At 33.0% G+C, this 14382-nt stretch overlaps 1 protein-coding gene across 1 annotated transcript in view; it reads right to left on the bottom strand.

The window, feature by feature from the left end:
- Positions 1 to 2801: 2801 nt before the first annotated feature.
- Positions 2802 to 14382, bottom strand: part of LOC150098009 (spliceosome-associated protein CWC27 homolog) — a 243340-nt gene continuing 231759 nt past the window's right edge. The window contains exons 10-11 of the mRNA XM_090406212.1: positions 12964 to 13076; positions 2802 to 3428 (exon numbers count right to left, since the gene is read on the bottom strand). Of these exons, the coding sequence (XP_090262338.1) occupies positions 3272 to 3428; positions 12964 to 13076 (270 nt within the window). The 3' untranslated portion in view covers positions 2802 to 3271. The remainder of the gene's footprint in view (positions 3429 to 12963; positions 13077 to 14382) is intronic.

The raw sequence follows: 14382 nt of genomic DNA, 5'->3' as shown, positions 1-14382 counted from the left end.
AGTTTTATTCTTGTTAAAACACTCCAAGCACTGTTCAGAGATTTTTCATGCATGTTTTTGATTTGCTGTGAGCAAGCGTGGCACCCATCTTGCGCAAAGCTTTTCTATTTGCAATTCTTCATGCAAAATATATTTTACATGTTCTTTTGAAATGCCTATAGTCTCATCAATTTCAAGCACTTTGACTCGCCAGTCATCCAATATCATATTGTGCACTTGATCAATGATTTCTGGTGTTGTTACACTTTTTGGAAGTCCTTCACATGGATCAAGGCTGGTACGGCCACATTTAAACTCGGCAGCTCATTTCTTAATTATCGAAAACGAAGGAGAAAAGTGCCCATAAACTTTTATGAACTTCGAATGAATTTCTTTTACCGTTAAACCTTCTTTTACAAATAATTTTATACCCACACAATACTCAATTTTATCCATTTCAAGGGATACAGACAACACTTTTGCTTCAGACAGCTGTATAAAACAAACTACTTGATAGAATGACTTGCGATTTCACATGGATGCTTATGACAGATGTACCAACTTAGAAAAAAATCTTGCCGATAGTGTTGCCATCTACAGTCGAGGCTGAAAACTTTTCAGACCACCATCATAGATCACAGAATAAGTGAATAAATTAATATGGAATAAGAGAGAAATTAGCCAAACACCTAACTAGCAGTATACAAGACAATGTTAATACCATTTTAAGTTATGGATCTGAGAATTTGGTTAGAAATAAAGAACTTGATCAAAGACTAGAGATCCTGATATCTGAGGTCCCCTCATAATTACTACCCTAATTTTTCTGAGAAAAATTAGTGGAGTGAATTGATCGCATCAGTGGCAGAATCATATTAAAAATGAAGATATTAGAAAGGAACTTGACACTATCAGTATTCAAGAATGTGTGAGCAGGGCTAATCTAAGGTTTTGTGGCCACTTAAATAGAATAGTGAAGAAACATTAGCATAACAGGTGTTTGATGCCAAGATTGTAGGAAAGAAACCTGGAGGAGACCAAGGTCAGTGGATTGATTCAGTCAGAAATGCTTTAGAAGAACAAAATGTTAGATTGGAGATTAATCACGAGTGCTGTCATAGTAACCCGAACCCCTTTATAGTTATAAGTCATAACCATAAAGTCATGGTTATGACTTATAACTTAACTATAGACATGTGTTGCTTTGTAAAATGTCCCATTTGCTACATATAATTGCATTGTTTTGAAAACCTTTTCTTTAGGCATCACCACTCTTTCACATGATGGAAAGAGTGGTGATGTGATTGTTATGTAAATATCTTCCTGTATGATTTTCTATAAATGAAGAAGGATAATGAGCCATTAGGGAGTTGTATCACTAGTATATCTAATGAAGAAGACAACTGTCACTTTATTTTATGGTGTTGGCTGTTAAGATGCACCAAAAATGTATGTAATGTGTATAGACCATGTGGTCAAATGGCAAACAACACACATAAACACAGTACAGCCAAAATGTTGATTTATTTGTGTGGCCGAGTTGAGTGCTTGGTTTTCCAAATGTTCTGTAATAGAACTTATTCAGAGAGGGAGGGATGACAAGGGAACCCGCAGCAATCCCATCCACTGTTTGTACTTCCATAAGTAATAACATGTATATACATATATATGGAGGAAGGTATTTACATAAGCAATCATATCACCATCCTTCCCAACAGTATGGTATCCCAAAACACTTACAAGGCAAGGCTATTTGTTCAAATTACACAGCCCTTGAAACCAAGCTCAGGGATCATCGCAACACCCTGTCAGCCAATGGCTACAGTCCATATAAAATAGATAAAATATTACATGCACCTACTATCCTGCCAACAATCAACACACAGGATCATGGCAAAATCATTCCTATCCCATATGTTTACATCAGATATACACTTAACATAAAAAATAAACAAAGTTCTCTTCAAATATGATCTCCATGCCACTTTCATTTGTTCTCCAAAAGATCGACTACATTCTCTTGAACATCATGGAGTGTATAAAGTTCCGTGTGCCTGCAGTTTAGCCTACTTTGGACAGAATGGTAGATCAGTTAACATCTGCCTTGAAGAACACAAAATTACATCTTCGATCATTTGTATGGCTAGTTGGGATTGGCAGACCATGCTCTGGATACTCCTTTGTATAGGATCACATGGAAGAAAACATCTTTATTACACAGAAGTTATAGGTTTGAGAGACTTTGTTTAGAATCAGCATCAAGATATGTAGCACTCTCCTCACCTCAACAAGTATGGCTGCATGTATTTATCAAAGAACTTGGAGATTATCATTTTAAGATCTGTAGAAAGATCACATTTATAGAAATATGACTTCTGTCAGGCCACCAGGTCTTAAAATGTGATTAACTTTGTGATTACTTTTAACCTACAGAGTGCAGGACAATTAGTTCTGTTGTCAGTAACAATTTAAATTGTTTCTACAATTATCTAGTTTAATTGTGTGTACCTATCACAGTTGTAATTGTGCTCTGATAATGCAGGTTAGAAAACCAGAAATATTGGTGAATTTAAATAATAAATAACCAGATTTTAACTCCTATATGTTTTTTATTTATACTAGATGTATTTCCTTGACATGTTTCACTTTCTATATGACCAACAGCATCTTCAGGAAGATGCTTATTAGTGAGTTTAATAAATATATGTTTTTTTCTCTCTTGATATTGTTGTTTATACCGTAAAGCATTATTAAATTGCATATTATTTATTAATTAAAATATCATCTATACATTTTTATAAAAGTAAGGAACAACACAAAGAAACAATTTTAATAATTTTATTGAAAGGGAAAAAAGGTCCCTATTGCTCATCATGAAATTACTATTTTTTTTTTTTTTGCCAATTAACCACAGCAGTAAGTGGACACCCACTGTATCTTATAGTTATGATTTAGAAGTATGCAACACTTGTTTTTTTGTCTTCACCATGAATCAACATGGATACGAAGCCTAAATTAGCTAATATAGCTCATCCTACTGGTGACTGCCTATGTTTAATTCTGATGAGTTGCACCTGAGGTAATATACATATTGGGCAGAAAAATATCTAGATGTGGCATTGCATCAAACATTGTTTAAAGACCTTAGTCTGATAAAGAATTAGTCAAACTGTATTTGCCTCAATTTCACTTTTAAGTACAACTTATGGAAAACAAATGTGATTAAAAGTGTTGCTTAAAGAAATTCATAATTTCTAATTGATATATTACATTCTCTGATCAGTTTTATTGACTAAAACTTTTCCTTCATAATCTGCTTGCTGGTTTGTCTCCTTCGCTGATTGATAGGGTTTCTAGGATCAGACAGTTCATAGCGATCAGCTATATCTGTATTAGCATCTTTGGCTAAAGCGGGTCCTTGATCTTCAAAATGAAGAGTGTGTGCCAGCCTGTGAATATGGCGAAAATAAATCAATATTAACATTCATAAAAAAAAATAATAATAAAAGAATAAAACAGAGAGAGGAAAAAAAAGCCATTAATATATCTCTTTTATTAAAAAGGGATGCAGTTGGAGTGCCTTCTCTTTTTTGTTAATTCATTAATTTTTATAATCAATTTATTTTTCAATTTGATTATTATTCATAAGTTCAATCACTAGAATGAATTTATCTATAATTATTACATATGACACCACGTCAACACTACAATTCTGAATGATTTATCTCACTTTACAACTGCATGACTATATTATATGATTCTCATGACAGGATTATTCAGTTTCAAAATCTGACTACATTTAAGATGACTGTATATGACATTCTTTTAAGTGTAATATTAATTGTCAAAGTACTGCTGCAGAAATATATTAATAATAAACTTAAATTAATCTAATGAATATATTATTTTATAACAGATATATTACACCACAGACAATTAATATACAGTATTAACAGAGGATAGTTAAATGTCATATCAGGGAACCAGAGAAAACAGTAAAAAAAAGATCAGCCACTGGTACTCAAACTCAACATTAGCAAAATTCAAGATATATCAATAAGAAGTATTAATGGAAAAGAAACACAACTGTCAAAAAAAAATTAGAGAAGTGCCATGTTGACATAATTGGTGTTACCGTTACCAAAACAAAGGAGAAAAAAAATCCATAAAAAACAATATTCGACAACAGTGATCGGAGAAAGGAAGGAGTAACAATACTATTTGACACTCGACATGAAGACAATTTTTTTTTTTTTATGGCACAATTTCAAGCAGAGAGATATGGGCAAATATCAAAATGGGAGATTGGACAATGAGCGTTATTGGTGTGAATAGGTTCACAAAAGGTTCTTCTAATGAGAAGTGGAAGAATTTTTAATTAGAGAAGGAGCTAACACAAAGACTGGTTCTTGTTAGAGATCCAAACACCAGAACAAGTAATGAACACCACACATAGAAATATTTTGGCAGAATTTAGAGAAACAGCATATTTTCAACATAATGATGTCCATAAATTCATATGGAGAGAAGACAAACTAAGGAAAAAAGCATTGACTATGTTACTGTTACATTTTCACACTGGTTCAGCCAGAGAAGTATGTGGTGAAATGTTTGCAAGGACAGAAGTATTCAAACTCCCAAGGGGATGCAAGAAGTTAAAGAATCAGTCTATATTATACTTGACAAGAAATTATATTCTTGTTTAATCTTACACCAAAACATGTATATGCATGAAGTATCTTCATTACTAGTATACTTACTAGTGTACAGAAGCTGTTGACTTCACATCAGTTACCTTAGCATCCCACAAGTGGTGTAATTGAAGATACTTCCTGCTTATGCTTGGGCATAGTGTTACACCCTGATACCTTAAGAATGTAGAATTCCCAATTATCATGGTGTAACATGAAGAGAAAATAAAATAAAACCCTGTATAAAAGCTAATAGATGAATTATTTAAAAGAAAGAAAAATATTCTTACATCCAAGTAAAATATATGTCAAAAAAAGTGTTTGTTGAACTAAATAATAAAAGAAGGAATGTATTACAGTTGTGATATAAAAAAAAAATTTGCTGAGTAAGACAGAAAGGATTAGTCATAAGAAATTGTATGTGAGAGGCTAGAGATTAAAATATTAAGTAAATTCATAGAAAAATTTTGGAAGGGGGATTAATTTAGAGGCTAGCAAAAGAAAAACAACAGACTATCACTCAGGGTCAATTCCCGGATTTAGACATCGTCGCAGGCTCGCCGACCGAAGGATGTTTGGCAGAAAAATGCCACCCTAATTGGTCGGTGAAGTCGAATCAAGTAAGAAAGAACGGAGAAAAGAAATTAAAGAAGGTGCCGTTAGGAGTCAAGGTATAAAAGGGTTAGAACCCCCCCCCCAGGGCTTTTTCCTGGATAGTTTCTTCACGAGTTCCTTCGTATAGGTTTCATGTGGTTTCCCTGAGTGGCGGGATTGGAGTTAATCTCAGTCGTCACAACAAGGAAACAAAAGTGAGCGGGATTTTGATTCCGTATTTCCTATGGTAAGAAACGAGGAATGCCATTTAGCTAAGGAAAGAAAGTATTATCTATGTGTTTCATCGTCCAGTGAAAAGGAAATCCGTAAAAAAAAAAGTCGGTGTCCATGTGATGAGTTTCACAGCCACTGTATAGATGATTCTAAAAGTGTCCATAATTCAAGTACGAAAAGTAAAGATTGCGTAAGTACAGTTTAATGACAAAAGAACTTAGGAGTAACAGATTATAAGAGAGATCATACCAGGATAGTTCAATCGGAAAAAGGTAGAGGCCAATATAGAAAACTCAAGAGAAAAAGGTACTGTAAAATTCTTGTGTTAACTGAAAATCGTCTGTAATTGTAATCATTATTCTATTACTGAAATGTTGAAGAGACTAAGGAAATTTATACTAGGACTTTAGTACATGACTGATTATAATGAGAGTATGCTTGTTAATATTAATATTATATAAGTAATTATGTGTCCTGAGAATTATGCATGTATATTGTAACGTATAGGAAAGTTTTAAATGTCAAAAGTTATGTGTTAGTACAGTGAAAGGATAAGTTAATCTACATAGTCTTGGATAGTTAAATAGAGTGAATTGATCACACATGTCCATGTGCTACAGAATATAGCGTATATTCCGACTAATATAGGGTTAACTAAGGTGTTAATTAGATCTGGAATTATACATATGATTGGATGTGTTGAATTTGTTATGGCGGCATGATCGCAATACCCATATAGGATCATAGCGAAATTACTTGTGATAAGCTAATGTTATTTTGTAAATGTTTTCTTGGTATTGAATTGAATTATATTAGAAATTGAATTGTACCATACTAATGAGTTTAATAAACCATTGTTCATTGATAAAACAGTTGTCTAAAATTGCTGCCCAATGCACCACTTGAAAAACGTACAAACCTAATCATGTGGGAAATTAATGTGTTAAAAAACGAGATAAAGTGTCACGACTGCAATATTGTTTCACATTCAGACATATTTTAATAATTGCTCCTTGTTTTTGTATTTAATATCTCGAACTAAATGTCCCAAAAGGCGCAGTATAATATAAATATTAGGGACACTAAGAGGAGAAATAGATTAAATATTTGTATTTTGGGGTGATATCTCGTACATAGATAATAGTTGAACATAGATAAGCAGAAAATCACTAGATAGAATAATCATAAATTGGGAGACACAACAATAGGATTAAAGCAAGAATATAATTTCTTGTCAGTATAACATATATTGTAACTGAGTGAACTTTCCATAAAGAAGCAGTCCCAGAAAGTGAAAAGCATATTTAAAATACATAGCAAGTCACCAGATACCCTGATGGAATACAGAGAAAAATATACGGCACCTAAACTATATATAAAAGTAGCTAAACAAGTCTTGGGATGACTTTGGTAAGAATATAGAAGATAAATATCTAGAGTGGAAATATGTTCTGGAGGATATTGAAAAAGCTTAGAAATGGAGGAAAGATTATTGTAAATGGAATCAGAGATAATAAAATTGTCAAAAACTGAAAAAAAAAACATTTTTGGTAAAGTTTATTTTGGCATGTGAAGTGGCCGGAATGAATGACAAAGTCAGCCAGGAAATCTGGCTTGAGGAAGTAAGGTATTTCATCTAAAAGAAATCATTTGTGAATAAGGACACAATAGTTAGACTGAAAAGGAGATTGCTGGGCAAAAACAAAGCTCTGATATCTATTCTATAAAACAGTTCTCATTTTAATGAGAACTATTTCTGATAAATGAAGAGGACTTTCCTGTGAACGCCAAAAGTAATTTGCAATTTTGTAACATGAAGAACCAATGTAGTCCAGGAGAAGGCTGCTCATGCTCATCCCAATTAGAAACTTTATCTATAAGAGTCTTTAATTTCTTAATCTGGGTAGGAATAGAATCATTAACAAGAGAACGATATGCAGAGTAGTCATGTCACGTTAGAATTAATTTTCTAGATTTTGATCTTGAACTACTAATGCTTATCCTTTTTCTGCATTTGTAATAAAATTATTATTCTTCCGTAGAGAGAGTAAGGGCTTCATTTCTGGAGATTCAGAGGAGGAGGTTTGGCTTTGAAAAGCATTTGTGCTATTTGAAACTGAAGCCAGTTAAGTGACATCTAAAGAAATATCACATAACACTTTGTCAACCACCAGAAGAGTCCATTACTGGAACAACTTTTGGTGCTCATGTGAAATCTGGACCTTTAGAAAGTGCATTTACTTCTTATCCTGAGATATTAATGACTATCTTTTGAGGGTCTCCAGTGGATGAAAAAATTTTATATAGTAATAAAAATACATACTTAAGTTAAATCCATTTTATGTTATTTATTAATTATCATTATTAATTATTTATTCTATATGGCAAGTTATTAATTCATTTTAAATTCCTTCGACTCCTTTAAGTATCAGAAAACATTCAAGAGCAATACAATCAGGAGTACATATAAATATTTAAGGTAGAAAAAGAAATCAGAAATCTGAAATGGAGAAAGCAAATAGAGTAGACGATATTCAATTAAAAATGTTCAAACATGGATATATATATAAAGGTTTTACAGTTGCTACACTGCAGAATTTAGAAGCCATAGTCAAAAGGTCAAATTTTGGATGACTAGAGCAAAACTTTCATAGTACCCACCAATATAAAGAGAAATAAAACTTAGTAGGGAAATTTTCTGTGAGAAAACAGAGCTCTCCTAAAGAATGTTTCATGTATGACTTACATAAGCATAAATTAAAGATACTAAGAAATTATATACTTGGTTTAATCCTTTATCCAAGTGTAAGTAAGCAAGTTTGCACCTGAACTATTTTCAGAACTGAGCAACTCCTATAAAGAAGCTAGGACTTCACGTTACTTGTCTTAGTATCCCACAATGCAAAGCACATCTCCTTGCAGACATGTATAATGCTATGCATTATGGGAAGGGTTACTGCCCAGACCAGTTTCGGCCTTTATTGAGGTCTCATTAGTGGGAGCTAGCCCCAGAGGTGATAAGGTGTGATGCCTTTTGGCTACTCGTATATGAAAATATGACTTCTGCATTACTTTAACTTTAGTATCACCTCTGAGTCTGGCTCCCACTGATGAGACCTCAATAAAGGTCGAAACGGGTCTGGGTATTGACCCTTCCCATAATGCATAGCATTATACATGTCTGCAAGGAGATGTTCTTTGCATTATGGGATACTAAGGCAAGTGATGTGAAGTCTTAGCTTCTTTATACGAGTTGTCCAGTCCTAAATATAGTTCAGGTGCAAACTTGTTTGTTTATGCTTGGATAAAGGATTAAACCAGCTATATAATTTCTTGGTATCTTTAATTTATAGTATAACCAAGTGGAAAAACTTCCAACTTACATAAGCATGCTTGAGAAGAGTCTAAGAAAAATTAGAGAACAGAAATGAAGGGAAGAACAGGCTGAATCTAAGTAAAATATGGTTACTGGGATCAGATATTTTACTTTTATTTTACTTTTTTAAACCTTCAGATAAACAAGAAAGAAATCGTGGAAATGTAAGCAGAAAGTATTTAAGTTGATCTCAAAAGTATATGCTGGGTGTCCCAAAATTCACGCAAGAAATAATTTTGATAGAAAACACAGGTTTTTAATTAAAAATTGTAATTTCTTATTGATTCATAAAGTATACAGTATAGGGTTATGAATGGAATAGCATATCGAGTAAATGGCCCCCACGGCTTTGCTGGCATATACGCACTCTTTTGTCGAAATTTTCCATGACTGTTTTGCATAAATGTGGCTGAATTTCGTTGATACAGTGCTCAATTTCCTCCTTCAAGGTGTGGGTGGTCGTGGGATTGTTGGCATAAACCTTAGACTTAAAAAAAAAAAAAAAAAAAAAAAAACCCAAAGAAAAATGTCCAACGTCATTAAGTCACGTGATCTGGGCGGCCAATTCTGATCACCAAAACGGGAAATTACACGACCAGGAAATGACTCATGCAGTAATTGAATTGTTTCTCATGCTGTATGGCATGTGGCACCATCTTGTTGAAACCACATGTCGTCCACATCCATATCTTGCAATTTAGGCACAAAAATCTGGATTATCATGTCGCAATAGCGAGCACCATTAACTGTTATTGCCTTACCAGCTGCATTTCCGAAGAAGAATGGACCAATGATGCCTCCAGCCCAAACTCCGCACCAAACAGTGACTCGTGGATTTTCTGAACCCCAAATGCAACAATTTTGTCGATTAACGAAGCCATCAAGATGATTTTGTTCGAAAAATAAGCATCCACTTGTTGTTGTTCCATAATCCATTCAACGAACTTCGCTGTCTGTGGTCATTTTTAATAACCCTGAATTGTCAGCTGTCACGCTGTCTTTTTTTTCTCATTGGCAACACTTTACCGCACAAATGGCGCTAAATTTAAATCTTGTGTGAATTTTGGGATACCCTGTAAATGGCAAGAGGTTCAGTTATATAATATATAACTGAACTGAATTATATAATATATATATATATACAGAAGTTAGACTGAAGTAGTGGTTACAGGTGCATGACATTAAACTTGATATCAAAACTGGAGGTGTTAATATCAGCTCGTTACTTTATGGCAGGGGGGTTCAACCCGTCGATCGCGGAGTGATTTTTGGTCGATCTCTTGTGTATTTATTCCTCCTTACTTACAAATTTAATTAAAACTGGAAACATAATATTTTATTTATCATTATTTTGTATTATTTTTAATTCGCTTTAAGTGTATTGCTATTGTTTATTTATTTTTCGTTAAAATTGTCAAATCAGTAATTTTCTTATAAGTCCGGGTAAATGAATTAATTTGGATGAGTGGAAGTCAAACAGTGAGCTGAGTGAATACGATTATAAGCAAAGTGCAAAAACTCGATTGTAGCTTAAATATTAAATATTCCAAAGCACATTACATCGATTTTTTACTTAGGTTAAATTCCATGTGAATATTGTAAAAAAATAAACTTTGTTTGTCTCGGTAGTTTGAATTAGATGTTTTTGTAAATAACTCTTTTGAAGCTAACTGTATATACTGCTTTAATAAGAATATGTTAGAGTGTTAAAAACAAAGGCAATGTTTTTGTCGCCAAAGTGCACATGGCAGCATTAGAAAGATTCTTATTAAAACTTGTATGTATGAGAAAGGCTTGCAGGCACTAAGTGTAAACAGCTCCGAAGTCAGTCAGAAAGAGTTCAAACACTTTCCGATGGCTGGCAACTTACAATCAAAAGAAAGTGGAGGAGAACAAAAGGCGTGCCAAACTTGAAACTTAAGATGAAAGACTCATACCGATTCTTTGGGGGTTGCCAAACTTCATGCAAGGTCTCAGAGGAGGCCTAATAAAAAGGGACTGAAGCAAGCAGAAAAGGTCCCAGTTTCAGAATTGCTGTCAAAGAGGAGGCCACTTAGTCCAGAGTCACCGTCAGAGAGACTGCCTGGATCCACGTTGCTTGAGAGAGGAGTTTCAAGCTTCCAGAAAGGAGCTTCTCAGTTCGAGACGTCACTAGAGAGACTACTTCTAGGTCGCAGACAAGGTTTCAAATTGCCAAAAGGAAGAGTTCCAATTGCCGGAGAAAAGTTTCCAGGCTAGGTTAATGCCAGACATTCACCAGTGTGTTGCGTTTTCATTACAATTTGATGAATCAAATGACTTCACTGATATTTCTCAGTTAATGGTATTTATTCGCATGGTATTTCAAGATTATTCAAGTAAAGAACTTTTGAAAATTATACCATTATTGGGAAGGACTAAGGGAGAAGACATTATTACATGCATCCAAATATATAAAGTTCATTGATATGAAACATGTTAATTATTCATTTCAAAGTTTCACTTCATCCATGAGACACAAAACCTGTTTTCTGAAGTATTTTTTGTCTGATATCTTGGCATTTGATGAATTTGTGAAACAACACAAACTTCTGCTTTTTAAACTTGTGTCTATTACTACTGATGGTGCTCCTGCAATGATAGGTAATAAATCAGGCTTCATTTCATTATGGAAAAACGATGACAAATATCCAGATTTTTTTAAGTACCACTGTATTATTCACCAACAAGTACTGTGTAGCAAAAGATTAAACACAAAAGATGTTTTGGATATTACATTGACAATTGTAAATTCTGTTCAAGGAAAAGCTCTGCAACGGCGGTTATTTAAATTATAGGCAGATGATGATAGAGAACTTCTGTTGTACAATAATGTTTGCTGGCTCAGCAGAAGTCAATTTTTAGAAAGATTTCTTGTATTAATTAACGATATAAAAATTTTTCTTAATGAAAAATTAGATATTTATCCACAATTGAGTGATAAAAGATGGTTGTTACACTTATCATTTTTAGTAGATTTCTGTATGAAATTAAGCAATTTAAATTTAGAGTTACAAGGTAGAGATAAAACTTTAATTGACATGTTAAGTTCAATAAAAACTTTCCAACAATACTTTTGTTAAAGAAAAATATAAATGACCGTGAATTTAGACATCTCCCATATTTATTAAAATTTTTTGAACAAAATCAAGAAATGTTTTGTTATGATTTAAAAGAATTTATTCGTGAAATAGAATTAATTGAGGAAGAAATAAATTCAAGATTTAAAGACTTTAATAAAACTGAAATGATTGTATCTTTTATCAATAATCCATTTCAAGAAAACTTGAACATCACAGAAATTTCAAATAAAATTAGTGGGCTGTTTGATATAAACCAAGCTGAAGTAGAACTTGAGATAATAAACATTCAGAATAGTTTACATTTAAAATCAATAAACAATGAATTCATTTGGAAGTATGCACATGAAAAATTCCCAATATTAATGATATTGTGCAAAAAATTCTGTTGTGTTTCAGATCAACATACTTGTCAGAATCCGCTTTTTCAAAGACCATCATAGAAAAATCGATTAAGAAACCAAATTACAAATGATCATTTGGATGATTGTCTGCGATTGGACACTTCTTCATATCAACTTGACTATGAAAATATTGCAAGGTCCAAACAATGCCAAATTTCACAGTTACAACCACTCTTTTTATAATTCCTTCTGCATTGATCTGATAGAATCCCTTAACTAACCTGAAGGTTTCTATCATATCTCCTCCTTTCCTCTTATATCAACCTCTGTAATCAACATTCCCTCAAACACTGTATTAAATGTGTCAATCAAATTTATTTTTGATTATTAAGAGTAACAACAAAGATCAAAATAAATTTTTTGTTTTTTTTTCATGACTTTCACTGGATGTCTTAATATCAGTCATTTTTATGTTTGGAAAAAGCATTACATCACAATAAGCCAAATTCAAGAATCGATAAAAATTTTTATATTTATAATGATAGCAAAAAAACAGCAACAAGAGAAAAATGTGTGTGTGTGTGTGTGTGTATATATATATAATTCATATTTCATTTAATATACTGTATATATTAACATGACAATACCAGTTATCAGTGTCACCATCTTCTTCTTCTTCCTCACTGTTCACATCTATATCATGTTCTTTCTCTTTTGCAGATGAAATACGGGCTTGAAATTTAGCAAGTAATGCTATAGTCTAAATAAGATAAATATATTAATTCCACATTTCTGTAAATTATTGTACCAATTTTAACAGTGCAGCAAAAGTATAATAAAAAATGGGAGAAAGATTTTCAAGAGACTTACATGAATCAGGTTTGATTTTTAATCCTGATGATTTTTTTTTTCTGATTTTTTATTCTTTCAAGTTTACTATTCATTCATTTCTTCGAGAAATAGAAGGAATGTATAAATATTATTAATGATTAAAATTTCCCAACATTATCACCATCACTTATCCTCTAAAAATATATGTATACTTTTTGAGGATAATATATTTAACTGATATGCAATGTGAAGTTGAAGATATTTTAAATTGTGACACAAATATTTTAGCAAGTGCAAATCATTAAAAAAAGTCCAGTGCTGTTTTAACAGTTATTGTTGCTATTTTGAACACTTCAATTGTTATATCATAACATTTGGTTATGATTGAGACTTGGATTCCAATCTCCATTTGTGATAAGGGGAAGAGGGGAATTTTCTTGATTGCGATCACTTAATAAGCAAGGCAGAGCATATTTCATTAAGAGTGACTAATTCAGAATTTCTAATTTTGAAATACTGTGAATCTCTTTTCATATTGTCAACATAACAACTTCTCCCTGCAAGAGTTAGCGAGGAGTGCAGTGATCAGTCACAGTACTCGAAAATCAAACTTAAGCATGACTAAGTATAAAATCATTAAAACAGTAATAGTATAAAGCAGTAAGAGCAGACAGAATGCATACCGAGTTCTTAAATTTTGTACTCCTCATACCAAAAAATGCTTGGCCAAATTCTTTTCAGAAATCCTGGAAAAGATCCTAGAAGACACGAGCTGAGGCAAAATATTATTTCCGAGTGTAAATTACAGATCTTGAAAGATCAATGTATATAACAGGATTGTGACAACTGTTAATAACTATACACAGTCTTGCCATAAATACCGCTACAACTTCCACACCCCACAGTGCTGCTCACAGAATTGTGTGAGCCCAGCCCAGTTCTGTTATGGTGCTGTGTGCAGGCAAAAATTCACGTGTCTACCAGTTGAGAGAGTTGTCAAGCTGTACCGGTTAACATGCAATGGGTAGATTATGAGAATGAAACATGCAGCTGTAATAGAACTTCAAAAGGTTGGAATGCAGCCACCTGTTATTTTCAACATGCTGAAAACATCCAGGATCAGTAGGATGTTTGTGTATTGACTACTGACCGTTATAATGAGTACCTGACTACCAAAGAACAGATCAAACAAGCTGTGTAAGGATTCAACTGCTTGTAAGGACTGTGAAGGCACA

This window comes from Typopeltis vanoorti, chromosome 16, assembly GCF_054136105.1.
Source record: "Typopeltis vanoorti isolate ZY-2024b chromosome 16, IOZ_Tvanoo_1.0, whole genome shotgun sequence".
NCBI lineage: Eukaryota > Metazoa > Arthropoda > Arachnida > Uropygi > Thelyphonidae > Typopeltis > Typopeltis vanoorti.
The sequence above is the reverse complement of the archived record's forward strand: the minus strand, read 5'-3'. Positions and strand labels throughout refer to the sequence as shown.